The sequence below is a fragment of the Chiloscyllium plagiosum genome, unplaced genomic scaffold (genome assembly GCF_037043375.1).
Source record: "Chiloscyllium plagiosum isolate Xiang-an unplaced genomic scaffold, Cpla_swu_hap1 HiC_scaffold_27, whole genome shotgun sequence".
Classification (NCBI taxonomy): domain Eukaryota; kingdom Metazoa; phylum Chordata; class Chondrichthyes; order Orectolobiformes; family Hemiscylliidae; genus Chiloscyllium; species Chiloscyllium plagiosum.
Window position 1 is genome coordinate 72,977,528 of NW_028270165.1, and position 15,723 is coordinate 72,993,250.

General features: G+C 54.1%; 1 protein-coding gene across 1 annotated transcript in view; it reads right to left on the minus strand.

Annotated features, from left to right (window-relative positions):
- Positions 1 to 1,354: 1,354 nt before the first annotated feature.
- Positions 1,355 to 15,723, minus strand: part of LOC122546201 (von Willebrand factor A domain-containing protein 5A-like) — a gene marked incomplete at its 5' end in the record, with an annotated part of 88,416 nt that continues 74,047 nt past the window's right edge. The window contains 2 exon segments of the mRNA XM_087975732.1: positions 1,355 to 1,985; positions 14,922 to 15,048. Of these exon segments, the coding sequence (XP_087831858.1) occupies positions 1,906 to 1,985; positions 14,922 to 15,048 (207 nt within the window).

Sequence of the window (15,723 nt, forward strand, 5' to 3'; positions counted from 1 at the left end):
AGATATCTCCCTGAGAGAGAGAGAGAGAGGGGACTGAGAGACACCAGTTCGTGTACAGATATCTCCCTGAGAGAGAGAGGGGGGAGGGCTGTGTGTGTGTGTGGGGGGGGAGGGCTGCGTGTGTGTGGAGGGGGAGGGCTGTGTGTGTGTGGAGGGCGGTGTGTGTGTGGGGGGGAGTGCGGTGTGTGTGTGTGGGGGGGAAGGCGGTGTGTGTGTGGGGGGGGAGGGCGGTGTGTGTGTGGGGGGGGGGGGAGGGCGGTGTGTGTGTGTGGGGGGGGAGGGCTGTGTGTGTGTGGAGGGCGGTGTGTGTGTGGGGGGGAGTGCGGTGTGTGTGTGTGGGGGGGAAGGCGGTGTGTGTGTGGGGGGGAGGGCGGTGTGTGTGTGTGGGGGGAGGGCGGTGTGTGTGTGGGGGGAGGGCGGTGTGTGTGTGTGGGGGGGCGGTGTGTGTGTGTGGGGGGGGCGGTGTGTGTGTGGGGGGGGCGAGGGTGGTGTGTGTGGGGGGGGGAGGGCGGTGTGTGTGTGTGGGGGAGGGCGGTGTGTGTGTGTGTGGGGGGGAGGGCGGTGTGTGTGGGGGGGGAGGGCGGTGTGTGTGTGTGTGGGGGGGGGCGGTGTGTGTGTGTGTGGGGGGGGGAGGGGGATGGGGGAGGGGAATGGGGGAGGGGAGGGAGCAGTATTGGATGGGGATGGGGGGGAGGGGGGACAGTGTTGGACGGTGATGGGGGGGGAGGGGGGACAGTGTTGGACGGTGATGGGGGGGGACAGTGTTGGACGGTGATGGGGGGGGAGGGGGGACAGTGTTGGACGGTGATGGGGGGGAGGGGGGACAGTGTTGGACGGTGATGGGGGGGGAGGGGACAGTGTTGGACGGTGATGGGGGGGGAGGGGGGACAGTGTTGGACGGTGATGGGGGGGAGGGGGGACAGTGTTGGACGGTGATGGGGGGGGAGGGGGGACAGTGTTGGACGGTAATGGGGGGGAGGGGGGACAGTGTTGGACGGTGATGGGGGGGGAGGGGGGACAGTGTTGGACGGTGATGGGGGGGGAGGGGGTACAGTGTTGGACACTCTCTGTTACTCTTGGGGGCCGAAGGTGGTCGAGGGAAGGGGTCGGCGGGGCCCTGGCTCCCTTTTCTTGCCCGAGCTGCTCGACGCCCTCCCGGGACCTCAATTCTGGACGCCCCCACCCCCCGCGACCACCACCACCCCCCACAACCACCACCACCCCCCACAACCACCACCCCCCCCCACAACCACCACCACCCCCCACAACCACCACCACCCCCCACAACCACCACCACCCCCCACAACCACCACCACCCCCCTGCGACCACCCACAATAAAATGCAGGCTTAAATCCACAAGTCAACTTTATTTGAAAGCAAACCGATGATACATCTTTGGCAACCCCCGGCTGTCGAAGGCGGTGTTAAAAACCGACCCTGGTCGAGAGGACAGTCTCTGGTGCCGCGGCCGCGTCCCCGTTCCCCTTGACGAGCCTCCGAGCGGTCGGACGTTGGCGACCCCTCTCGCGTCTTGTTTCTGTGCGGGAGGCCTGGTGGTGCGGGGAGTGAGGCGATCCGCAGGGCCCCGGACCTACTGCGTCTCATCACCCCGGGTCCAAGGGCACCTGGGGGCGGACGTCCCACGTCCCAGTGAAGAAAGGCGAGGCGACCGAACCCAAGCAACGCAGTCGCCAAGAGCGTTTAAACCGATCGGAGGGGAAGGGCGGGGGGGGGGGAATAAAAACACGCACGCAGCAGAGCGACCCAATCCTTTCAGGATACGGTTCCTCACAAGGGACAGAGGTAAAGACAGGACGGGTGATTATACCCGAAAATGCAGCGATACTGACCAAAGCAACAGTGGAATAGGTTGACTCGCCGGAGCTTACGCCTGCAGAGGGCTTTCACAGGCCGAACACGCGTGGATCGACGGAGCATTTCAAAAGGGCATTCCCGGCTTTCAGGCATTCCCCGAGATCCGAGCCTAAAAGGGGAAGGGGAAAAAGGGGAAATGAGAGAGCTGCAGGCTCAGAACGATGCAAAACCGGTCGGTGTATCGCCCTCAGGGAGAGAGGGGACTGAGAGACACCAGTCAGTGTACAGATATCTCCCTGAGAGAGAGAGGGGACTGATAGACACCAGTCAGTGTACAGATATCTCCCTGAGAGAGAGGGGACTGAGAGACACCAGTCAGTGTACAGATATCTTCCTGAGAGAGAGAGGGGACTGAGAGACACCAGTCAGTGTACAGATATCTCCCAGAGAGAGAGGGTACTGAGAGACACCAGTCAGTGTACAGATATCTCCCTGAGGGAGAGAGAGGGGACTGAGAGACACCAGTCAGTGTACAGGTATCTCCCTGAGAGAGAGAGAGGGGACTGAGAGACACCAGTCAGTGTACAGATATCTCCCTGAGAGAGAGTGGGGACTGAGAGACACCAGTCAGTGTACAGATATCTCCCTGAGAGAGAGGGTACAGAGAGACACCAGTCAGTGTACAGATATCTCCCTGAGGGAGAGGGGACTGAGAGACACCAGTCAGTGTACAGATATCTCCCTGAGAGAGAGAGAGAGGACTGAGAGACACCAGTCAGTGTACAGATATCTCCCTGAGGGAGAGGGGGGACTGAGAGACACCAGTCAGTGTATAGATATCTCCCTGAGAGAGAGAGAGGGGACTGAGAGACACCGGTCAGTGTACAGATATCTCCCTGAGAGAGAGGGGACTGAGAGACACCAGTCAGTGTACAGATATCTCCCTGAGAGAGGGGGGACTGAGAGACACCAGTCAGTGTACAGATATCTCCCTGAGAGAGAGAGGGGACTGAGAGAAACCAGTCAGTGTACAGATATCTCCCTGAGAGAGAGAGAGGGGACTGAGAGACACCAGTCAGTGTACAGATATCTCCCTGAGAGAGAGGGGACTGAGAGACACCAGTCAGTGTACAGATATCTCCCTGAGGGAGAGAGGGGACTGAGAGACACCAGTCAGTGTACAGATATCTCCCTGAGAGAGAGGGGGGACTGAGAGACACCAGTCAGTGTATAGATATCTCCCTGAGAGAGAGAGAGGGGACTGAGAGACACCAGTCAGTGTACAGATATCTCCCTGAGGGAGAGGGGACTGAGAGACACCAGTCAGTGTACAGATATCTCCCTGAGAGAGAGAGAGGGGACTGAGAGACACCGGTCAGTGTACAGATATCTCCCTGAGAGAGAGGGGGGACTGAGAGACACCAGTCAGTGTATCGATATCTCCCTGAGAGAGAGAGAGGGGACTGAGAGACACCAGTCAGTGTACAGATATCTCCCTGAGAGAGAGTGGGGACTGAGAGACACCAGTCAGTGTACAGATATCTCCCTGAGAGAGAGGGTACAGAGAGACACCAGTCAGTGTACAGATATCTCCCTGAGGGAGAGGGGACTGAGAGACACCAGTCAGTGTACAGATATCTCCCTGAGAGAGAGAGAGAGGACTGAGAGACACCAGTCAGTGTACAGATATCTCCCTGAGGGAGAGGGGGGACTGAGAGACACCAGTCAGTGTATAGATATCTCCCTGAGAGAGAGAGAGGGGACTGAGAGACACCGGTCAGTGTACAGATATCTCCCTGAGAGAGAGGGGACTGAGAGACACCAGTCAGTGTACAGATATCTCCCTGAGGGAGAGAGGGGACTGAGAGACACCAGTCAGTGTACAGATATCTCCCTGAGAGAGAGGGGGGACTGAGAGACACCAGTCAGTGTATAGATATCTCCCTGAGAGAGAGAGAGGGGACTGAGAGACACCAGTCAGTGTACAGATATCTCCCTGAGGGAGAGGGGACTGAGAGACACCAGTCAGTGTACAGATATCTCCCTGAGAGAGAGAGAGGGGACTGAGAGACACCGGTCAGTGTACAGATATCTCCCTGAGAGAGAGGGGGGACTGAGAGACACCAGTCAGTGTATCGATATCTCCCTGAGAGAGAGAGAGGGGACTGAGAGACACCAGTCAGTGTACAGATATCTCCCTGAGGGAGAGGGGACTGAGAGACACCAGTCAGTGTACAGATATCTCCCTGAGAGAGAGAGAGAGGACTGAGAGACACCAGTCAGTGTACAGATATCTCCCTGAGGGAGAGGGGGGACTGAGAGACACCAGTCAGTGTATAGATATCTCCCTGAGAGAGAGAGACGGGACTGAGAGACACCAGTCAGTGTACAGATATCTCCCTGAGAGAGAGAGAGGGGACTGAGAGACACCAGTCAGTGTATAGATATCACCCTGAGAGAGAGAGGGGACTGAGAGACACCAGTCAGTGTACAGATATCTCCCTGAGAGAGAGAGAGAGGACTGAGAGACACCAGTCAGTGTACAGATATCTCCCTGAGAGAGAGAGGGGACTGAGAGACACCAGTCAGTGTACAGATATCTCCCTGAGAGAGAGAGGGGACTGAGAGACACCAGTCAGTGTACAGATATCTCCCTGAGAGAGAGAGAGAGAGGACTGAGAGACACCAGTCAGTGTACAGATATCTCCCTGAGAGAGAGAGAGAGGGGACTGAGAGACACCAGTCAGTGTACAGATATCTCCCTGAGAGAGAGGGGACTGAGAGACACCAGTCAGTGTACAGGTATCTCCCTGAGAGAGAGAGAGGGGACTGAGAGACACCAGTCAGTGTACAGATATCTCCCTGAGAGAGAGTGGGGACTGAGAGACACCAGTCAGTGTACAGATATCTCCCTGAGAGAGAGGGTACAGAGAGACACCAGTCAGTGTACAGATATCACCCTGAGGGAGAGAGAGGGGACTGAGAGACACCAGTCAGTGTACAGATATCTCTCTGAGGGAGAGGGGACTGAGAGACACCAGTCAGTGTACAGATATCTCCCTGAGAGAGAGAGGGGACTGAGAGACACCAGTCAGTGTACAGATATCTCCCTGAGAGAGAGGGTACTGAGAGACACCAGTCAGTGTACAGGTATCTCCCTGAGAGAGAGAGAGGGGACTGAGAGACACCAGTCAGTGTACAGGTATCTCCCTGAGAGAGAGAGAGGGGACTGAGAGACACCAGTCAGTGTACAGATATCTCCCTGAGAGAGAGTGGGGACTGAGAGACACCAGTCAGTGTACAGATATCTCCCTGAGAGAGAGGGTACAGAGAGACACCAGTCAGTGTACAGATATCACCCTGAGGGAGAGAGAGGGGACTGAGAGACACCAGTCAGTGTACAGATATCTCTCTGAGGGAGAGGGGACTGAGAGACACCACTCAGTGTACAGATATCTCTCTGAGGGAGAGGGGACTGAGTGACACCAGTCAGTGTACAGATATCTCCCTGAGAGAGAGAGGGGACTGAGAGACACCAGTCAGTGTACAGATATCTCCCTGAGAGAGAGGGTACTGAGAGACACCAGTCAGTGTACAGGTATCTCCCTGAGAGAGAGAGAGGGGACTGAGACACCAGTCAGTGTACAGGTATCTCCCTGAGAGAGAGAGAGGGGACTGAGAGACACCAGTCAGTGTACAGATATCTCCCTGAGGGAGAGAGAGGGGACTGAGAGACACCAGTCAGTGTACAGATATCTCCCTGAGAGAGAGGGGACTGAGAGACACCAGTCAGTGTACAGATATGTCGCTGAGAGAGAGAGAGGGGACTGAGAGACACCAGTCAGTGTACAGATATCTCTCTGAGGGAGAGGGGACTGAGAGACACCAGTCAGTGTACAGATATCTCCCTGAGAGAGAGAGGGGACTGAGAGACACCAGTCAGTGTACAGATATCTCCCTGAGAGAGAGGGTACTGAGAGACACCAGTCAGTGTACAGGTATCTCCCTGAGAGAGAGAGAGGGGACTGAGAGACACCAGTCAGTGTACAGATATCTCCCTGAGAGAGAGGGGACTGAGAGACACCAGTCAGTGTACAGATATGTCCCTGAGAGAGAGAGAGGGGACTGAGAGACACCAGTCAGTGAACAGATATCTCCCTGAGGGAGAGGGGACTGAGAGACACCAGTCAGTGTACAGATATCTCCCTGAGAGAGAGAGGGGACTGAGAGACACCAGTCAGTGTACAGATATCTCCCTGAGAGAGAGGGTACTGAGAGACACCAGTCAGTGTACAGGTATCTCCCTGAGAGAGAGAGAGAGGGGACTGAGAGACACCAGTCAGTGTACAGATATCTCTCTGAGGGAGAGGGGACTGAGAGACACCACTCAGTGTACAGATATCTCTCTGAGGGAGAGGGGACTGAGTGACACCAGTCAGTGTACAGATATCTCCCTGAGAGAGAGAGGGGACTGAGAGACACCAGTCAGTGTACAGATATCTCCCTGAGAGAGAGGGTACTGAGAGACACCAGTCAGTGTACAGGTATCTCCCTGAGAGAGAGAGAGGGGACTGAGACACCAGTCAGTGTACAGGTATCTCCCTGAGAGAGAGAGAGGGGACTGAGAGACACCAGTCAGTGTACAGATATCTCCCTGAGGGAGAGAGAGGGGACTGAGAGACACCAGTCAGTGTACAGATATCTCCCTGAGAGAGAGGGGACTGAGAGACACCAGTCAGTGTACAGATATGTCGCTGAGAGAGAGAGAGGGGACTGAGAGACACCAGTCAGTGTACAGATATCTCTCTGAGGGAGAGGGGACTGAGAGACACCAGTCAGTGTACAGATATCTCCCTGAGAGAGAGAGGGGACTGAGAGACACCAGTCAGTGTACAGATATCTCCCTGAGAGAGAGGGTACTGAGAGACACCAGTCAGTGTACAGGTATCTCCCTGAGAGAGAGAGAGGGGACTGAGAGACACCAGTCAGTGTACAGATATCTCCCTGAGAGAGAGGGGACTGAGAGACACCAGTCAGTGTACAGATATGTCCCTGAGAGAGAGAGAGGGGACTGAGAGACACCAGTCAGTGAACAGATATCTCCCTGAGGGAGAGGGGACTGAGAGACACCAGTCAGTGTACAGATATCTCCCTGAGAGAGAGAGGGGACTGAGAGACACCAGTCAGTGTACAGATATCTCCCTGAGAGAGAGGGTACTGAGAGACACCAGTCAGTGTACAGGTATCTCCCTGAGAGAGAGAGAGAGGGGACTGAGAGACACCAGTCAGTGTACAGATATCTCCCTGAGAGAGAGAGGGGACTGAGAGACACCAGTCAGTGTACAGATATCTCCCTGAGAGAGAGAGGGAGTACTGAGAGACACCAGTCAGTGTACAGATATCTCCCTGAGAGAGAGGGTACTGAGAGACACCAGTCAGTGTACAGATATCTCCCTGAGAGAGAGAGGGGACTGAGAGACACCAGTCAGTGTACAGATATCTCCCTGAGAGAGAGAGGGGACTGAGAGACACCAGTCAGTGTACAGATATCTCCCTGAGAGAGAGAGGGGACTGAGAGACACCAGTCAGTGTACAGATATCTCCCTGAGAGAGAGGGTACTGAGAGACACCAGTCAGTGTACAGGTATCTCCCTGAGAGAGAGAGAAAGGGGACTGAGAGACACCAGTCAGTGTTCAGATATCTCCCTGAGAGAGAGAGGGGACTGAGAGACACCAGTCAGTGTACAGATATCTCCCTGAGAGAGAGAGAGAGAGGGGGGACTGAGAGACACCAGTCAATCTACAGATATCTCCCTGAGAGAGAGAGGGGGCTGAGAGACACCAGTCAGTGTACAGATATGTCGCTGAGAGAGAGAGAGGGGACTGAGAGACACCAGTCAGTGTACAGATATCTCTCTGAGGGAGAGGGGACTGAGAGACACCAGTCAGTGTACAGATATCTCCCTGAGAGAGAGAGGGGACTGAGAGACACCAGTCAGTGTACAGATATCTCCCTGAGAGAGAGGGTACTGAGAGACACCAGTCAGTGTACAGGTATCTCCCTGAGAGAGAGAGAGGGGACTGAGAGACACCAGTCAGTGTACAGATATCTCCCTGAGAGAGAGGGGACTGAGAGACACCAGTCAGTGTACAGATATGTCCCTGAGAGAGAGAGAGGGGACTGAGAGACACCAGTCAGTGAACAGATATCTCCCTGAGGGAGAGGGGACTGAGAGACACCAGTCAGTGTACAGATATCTCCCTGAGAGAGAGAGGGGACTGAGAGACACCAGTCAGTGTACAGATATCTCCCTGAGAGAGAGGGTACTGAGAGACACCAGTCAGTGTACAGGTATCTCCCTGAGAGAGAGAGAGAGGGGACTGAGAGACACCAGTCAGTGTACAGATATCTCCCTGAGAGAGAGAGGGGACTGAGAGACACCAGTCAGTGTACAGATATCTCCCTGAGAGAGAGAGGGAGTACTGAGAGACACCAGTCAGTGTACAGATATCTCCCTGAGAGAGAGGGTACTGAGAGACACCAGTCAGTGTACAGGTATCTCCCTGAGAGAGAGAGAGAGGGGACTGAGAGACACCAGTCAGTGTACAGATATCTCCCTGAGAGAGAGAGGGGACTGAGAGACACCAGTCAGTGTACAGATATCTCCCTGAGAGAGAGAGGGGACTGAGAGACACCAGTCAGTGTACAGATATCTCCCTGAGAGAGAGAGGGGACTGAGAGACACCAGTCAGTGTACAGATATCTCCCTGAGAGAGAGAGGGGACTGAGAGACACCAGTCAGTGTACAGATATCTCCCTGAGAGAGAGGGTACTGAGAGACACCAGTCAGTGTACAGGTATCTCCCTGAGAGAGAGAGAAAGGGGACTGAGAGACACCAGTCAGTGTTCAGATATCTCCCTGAGAGAGAGAGGGGACTGAGAGACACCAGTCAGTGTACAGATATCTCCCTGAGAGAGAGAGAGAGAGGGGGGACTGAGAGACACCAGTCAATGTACAGATATCTCCCTGAGAGAGAGAGGGGGCTGAGAGACACCAGTCAGTGTACAGATATCTCCCTGAGAGAGAGGGGACTGAGAGACACCAGTCAGTGTACAGATATCACCCTGATGGAGAGAGAGGGGACTGAGAGACACCAGTCAGTGTGCAGACATCTCCCTGAGAGAGAGAGGACTGAGAGACACCAGTCAGTGTACAGGTATCTCCCTGAGAGAGAGGGGACTGAGAGACACCAGTCAGTGTACAGATATCTCCCTGAGGGAGAGAGAGGGGAATTGAGAGACACCAGTCAGTGTACAGATATCTCCCTGAGGGAGAGAGAGGGGACTGAGAGACACCAGTCAGTGTACAGATAACTCCAGGAGAGAGAGAGAGGACTGAGAGACACCAGTCAGTGTACAGATAACTCCAGGAGAGAGAGAGAGAGGACTGAGAGACACCAGTCAGTGTACAGATATCTCCCTGAGAGAGAGAGAGAGGGGACTGAGAGACACCAGTCAGTGTACAGATATCTCCCTGAGAGAGAGAGAGGACTGAGAGACACCAGTCAGTGTACAGATATCTCCCTGAGAGAGAGAGGACTGAGAGACACCAGTCAGTGTACAGATATCTCTCTGAGGGAGAGGGGACTGAGAGACACCAGTCAGTGTACAGATATCTCCCTGAGAGGGAGAGGGGACTGAGAGACACCAGTCAGTGTACAGATATCTCCCTGAGAGAGAGGGTACTGAGAGACACCAGTCAGTGTACAGGTATCTCCCTGAGAGAGAGAGAGGGGACTGAGAGACACCAGTCAGTGTACAGATATCTCCCTGAGAGAGAGGGGACTGAGAGACACCAGTCAGTGTACAGATATGTTGCTGAGAGAGAGAGAGGGGACTGAGAGACACCAGTCAGTGTACAGATATCTCCCTGAGGGAGAGGGGACTGAGAGACACCAGTCAGTGTACAGATATCTCCCTGAGAGAGAGAGGGGACTGAGAGACACCAGTCAGTGTACAGATATCTCCCTGAGAGAGAGGGTACTGAGAGACACCAGTCAGTGTACAGGTATCTCTCTGAGAGAGAGAGAGAGAGGGGACTGAGAGACACCAGTCAGTGTATAGATATCTCCCTGAGAGAGAGAGGGGACTGAGAGACACCAGTCAGTGTACAGATATCTCCCTGAGAGAGAGAGGGGGGACTGAGAGACACCAGTCAGTGTACAGATATCTCCCTGAGAGAGAGGGTACTGAGAGACACCAGTCAGTGTACAGGTATCTCCATGAGAGAGAGAGAGAGGGGACTGAGAGACACCAGTCAGTGTACAGATATCTCCCTGAGAGAGAGAGGGGACTGAGAGACACCAGTCAGTGTACAGATATCTCCCTGAGAGAGAGAGAGGGGACTGAGAGACACCAGTCAGTGTACAGATATCTCCCTGAAAGAGAGAGGGGACTGAGAGACACCAGTCAGTGTACAGATATCTCCCTGAGAGAGAGGGTACTGAGAGACACCAGTCAGTGTACAGGTATCTCCCTGAGAGAGAGAGAGAGGGGACTGAGAGACACCAGTCAGTGTACAGATATCTCCCTGAGAGAGAGAGGGGACTGAGAGACACCAGTCAGTGTACAGATATCTCCCTGAGAGAGAGAGAGAGAGAGGGGGGACTGAGAGACACCAGTCAATGTACAGATATCTCCCTGAGAGAGAGAGGGGACTGAGAGACACCAGTCAGTGTACAGATATCTTCCTGAGAGAGAGGGGACTGAGAGACACCAGTCAGTGTACAGATATCTCCCTGAGAGAGAGAGAGGGGACTGAGAGACACCAGTCAGTGTACAGATATCACCCTGAGGGAGAGAGAGGGGACTGAGAGACCAGTCAGTGTGCAGATATCTCCCTGAGAGAGAGAGGACTGAGAGACACCAGTCAGTGTACAGGTATCTCCCTGAAAGAGAGGGGACTGAGAGACACCAGTCAGTGTACAGATATCTCCCTGAGGGAGAGAGAGGGGACTGAGAGACACCAGTCAGTGTACAGATATCTCCCTGAGGGAGAGAGAGGGGACTGAGAGACACCAGTCAGTGTACAGATAACTCCAGGAGAGAGAGAGGACTGAGAGACACCAGTCAGTGTACAGATAACTCCAGGAGAGAGAGAGAGAGGACTGAGAGACACCAGTCAGTGTACAGATATCTCCCTGAGAGAGAGAGGACTGAGAGACACCAGTCAGTGTACAGATATCTCCCTGAGAGAGAGAGGACTGAGAGACACCAGTCAATGTACAGATATCTCCCTGAGAGAGAGAGAACTGAGAGACACCAGTCAGTGTACAGATATCTCCCTAAGAGAGAGAGGACTGAGAGACACCAGTCAGTGTACAGATATCTCCCTAAGAGAGAGAGGACTGAGAGACACCAGTCAGTGTACAGATATCTCCCTGAGAGAGAGAGAGGGGACTGAGAGACACCAGTCAGTGTACAGATATCTCCCTGAGAGAGAGAGGGGACTGAGAGACACCAGTCGGTGTACAGATATCTCCCTGAGGGAGAGAGAGGGGACTGAGAGACACCAGTCAGTGTACAGATATCTCCGTGAGAGAGAGGCGGGGGACTGAGACACACCAGTCAGTGTACAGATATCTCCCTGAGAGAGAGAGGGGACTGAGAGACACCAGTCAGTGTACAGATACCTCCCTGAGGGAGAGAGAGTGGACTGAGAGACACCAGGCAGTGTACAGATATCTCCCTGGGGGAGAGAGAGGTGACTGAGAGACACCAGTCAGTGTACAGATATCTCCCTGAGAGAGAAAGAGGACTGAGAGACACCAGTCAGTGTACAAATATCTCCCTGAGGGAGAGACGGGGGACTGAGAGACACCAGTCAGTGTACAGATATCACCCTGAGGGAGAGGGGACTGAGAGACACCAGTCAGTGTCCAGATATCTTCCTGAGAGAGAGAGGGGACTGAGAGACACCAGTCAGTGTACAGATATCTCCCTGAGGGAGAGGGGACTGAGAGACACCAGTCAGTGTACAGATATCTCCCTGAGGGAGAGGGGACTGAGAGACACCAGTCAGTGTACAGATATCTTCCTGAGAGAGAGAGGGGACTGAGAGACACCAGTCAGTGTACAGATATCTCCCTGAGAGAGAGAGAAGGGACTGAGAGACACCAGTCAGTGTACAGATATCTCCCTGAGAAAGGCGGGACTGAGAGACATCAGTCAGTGTACAGATATCTTCCTGAGAGAGAGAGAGAGGGGACTGAGAGACACCAGTCAGTGTACAGATATCTTCCTGAGAGAGAGAGAGAGGGAACTGAGAGACACCAGTCAGTGTACAGATATCTCCCTGAGGGAGAGGGGACTGAGAGACACCAGTCAGTGTACAGATATCTCCCTGAGAGAGGGGGGACTGAGAGACACCAGTCAGTGTGCAGATATCTCCCTGAGGGAGAGGGGACTGAGAGACACCAGTGTACAGATATCTCCCTGAGAAAGGGGGGACTGAGAGACACCAGTCAGTGTACAGATATCTTCCTGAGAGAGAGAGAGGGGACTGAGAGACACCAGTCAGTGTACAGATATCTCCCTGAGAGAGAGGGGACTGAGAGACACCAGTCAGTGTACAGATACCTCCCTGAGAGAGAGAGAGGGGGGACTGAGAGACACCAGTCAGTGTACAGATATCTCCCTGAGAGAGAGGGGACTGAGAGACACCAGTCAGTGTACAGATATCTCCCTGAGAGAGAGAGTGTGACTGAGGGACACCAGTCAGTGTACAGATATCTCCCTGAGAGAGAGAGAGGGGACTGAGAGACACCAGTCAGTGTCCAGATATCTCCCTGAGGGAGAGGGGACTGAGAGACACCAGTCAGTGTACAGATATCTCCCTGAGAGAGAGAGGGGGGACTGAGAGACACCAGTCAGTGTACAGATATCTCCCTGAGAGAGGGGGGACTGAGAGACACCAGTCAGTGTACAGATATCTCCCTGAGGGAGAGGGGACTGAGAGACACCAGTCAGTGTACAGATATCTCCTTGAGGGAGAGGGTACTGAGAGACACCAGTCAGTGTACAGATATCTCCCTGAGGAAGAGGGGACTGAGAGACACCAGTCAGTGTACAGATATCTCCCTGAGGAAGAGGGGACTGAGAGACACCAGTCAGTGTCCAGATATCCTCCCTGCGAGAGAGGGGGGGACCGAGAGACACCAGTCAGTGTGCAGATATCTCCCTGAGAGAGAGAGAGGGGACTGAGAGACACCAGTCAGTGTACAGATATCTCCATGAGAGAGAGAGAGAGAGAGAGAGGACTGAGAGACACCAGTCAGTGTACAGATATCTCCCTGAGGAAGAGGGGACTGAGAGACACCAGTCAGTGGACAGGTATCTCCCTGAGAGAGAGGGTACTGAGAGACACCAGTCAGTGTACAGGTATCTCCCTGAGAGAGAGAGAGAGGGGACTGAGAGACACCAGTCAGTGTACAGATATCTCCCTGAGAGAGAGAGGGGACTGAGAGACACCAGTCAGTGTACAGATATCTCCCTGAGAGAGAGAGGGAGTACTGAGAGACACCAGTCAGTGTACAGATATCTCCCTGAGAGAGAGGGTACTGAGAGACACCAGTCAGTGTACAGGTATCTCCCTGAGAGAGAGAGAGAGGGGACTGAGAGACACCAGTCAGTGTACAGATATCTCCCTGAGAGAGAGAGGGGACTGAGAGACACCAGTCAGTGTACAGATATCTCCCTGAGAGAGAGAGGGGACTGAGAGACACCAGTCAGTGTACAGATATCTCCCTGAGAGAGAGAGGGGACTGAGAGACACCAGTCAGTGTACAGATATCTCCCTGAGAGAGAGAGGGGACTGAGAGACACCAGTCAGTGTACAGATATCTCCCTGAGAGAGAGGGTACTGAGAGACACCAGTCAGTGGACAGGTATCTCCCTGAGAGAGAGGGGACTGTGAGACACCAGTCAGTGTACAGATATCTCCCTGAGAGAGAGAGGACTGAGAGACACCAGTCAGTGTACAGATATCTCCCTGAGAGAGAGGGGACTGAGAGACACCAGTCAGTGTACAGATATCTCCCTGAGAGAGAGGGGACTGAGAGACACCAGTCAGTGTGCAGATATCTCCCTGAGAGAGAGGGGACTGAGAGACACCAGTCAGTGTACAGATATCTCCCTGAGAGAGAGAGAGAGGGGACTGAGAGACACCAGTCAGTGTACAGATATCTCCCTGAGAGAGAGAGAGGGGACTGAGAGACACCAGTCAGTGTACAGATATCTCCCTGAGAGAGAGAGAGAGGGGACTGAGAGTCACCAGTCAGTGTACAGATATCTCCCTGAGAGAGAGAGGGGACTGAGAGACACCAGTCAGTGTACAGATATCTCCCTGAGAGAGAGGGGACTGAGAGACACCAGTCAGTGTACAGATATCTCCCTGAGAGAGAGAGGGGACTGAGAGACACCAGTCAGTGTACAGATATCTCCCTGAGAGAGAGAGAGGGGACTGAGAGACACCAGTCAGTGTACAGATATCTCCCTGAGAGAGAGGGGACTGAGAGACACCAGTCAGTGTACAGATGTCTCCCTAAGAGAGAGAGGGGACTGAGAGACACCAGTCAGTGTACAGATATCTCCCTGAGAGAGAGGGGACTGAGAGACACCAGTCAGTGTACAGATATCTCCCTGAGAGAGAGAGAGAGGACTGAGAGACACCAGTCAGTGTACAGATATCTCCCTGAGAGAGAGAGAGAGGGGACTGAGAGACACCAGTCAGTGTACAGATATCTCCCTGAGAGAGAGAGAGGGGACTGAGAGACACCAGTCAGTGTACAGATGTCTCCCTGAGAGAGAGAGGGGACTGAGAGACACCAGTCAGTGTACAGATATCTCCCTGAGAGAGAGGGGGGACTGAGAGACACCAGTCAGTGTACAGATATCTCCCTGAGAGAGAGAGAGGGGACTGAGAGACACCAGTGTACAGATGGTGTGCCCAATGAGAACAAACTGGTGACCCTCATTCAGTCAGTTTTATATCAATGCCTCCTTGTGTTTCCCTCAGTCTCCAGGACGTTGGGACCTTGTTCTTACCTGCTTTGGCCTTGATCCACGACAGGGACTTGCCCACCAGCAGCTCCCACTCATCTTTGGTGTCTGCACTGAATGCGTGGAGCCATATCACCGCCAGGATCGTAGTCCAAACAGTCAGGTCAATGCCCTTAAAGTCACAGGGTGGGACCATCAATCACTGAGGGACATCGGAACACAGGGTCTATAACATCCAGATGGACAAAGCAGGGACAGCACAGGGCCAGCTACCGAGTAAAGCTTCCTCTACACTGTCCCCCCATCAAACACCCCCAGGGACAGGGACAGCACAGGGCCAGCTACCGAGTAAAGCTTCCTCTACACTGTCCCCCCATCAAACACCCCCAGGGACAGGGACAGCACAGGGCCAGGTACCGAGTAAAGCTCCCTCTACACTGTCCCCCCATCAAACACCCCCAGGGACAGGGACAGCACAGGGCCAGCTACCGAGTAAAGCTTCCTCTACACTGTCCCCCCATCAAACACCCCCAGGGACAGGGACAGCACAGGGCCAGGTACCGAGTAAAGCTCCCTCTACACTGTCCCCCATCAAACACCCCCACGGACAGGGACAGCACAGGGCCAGGTACCGAGTAAAGCCTCCTCTACACTGACCCCCATCAAACACCCCCAGGGACAGGGACAGCACAGGGCCAGCTACCGAGTAAAGCTTCCTCTACACTGTCCCCCATCAAACACCCCCAGGGACAGGGACAGCACAGGGCCAGATACCGAGTAAAGCTCCCTCTACACTGTCCCCCATCAAACACCCCCACGGACAGGGACAGCACAGGGCCAGGTACCG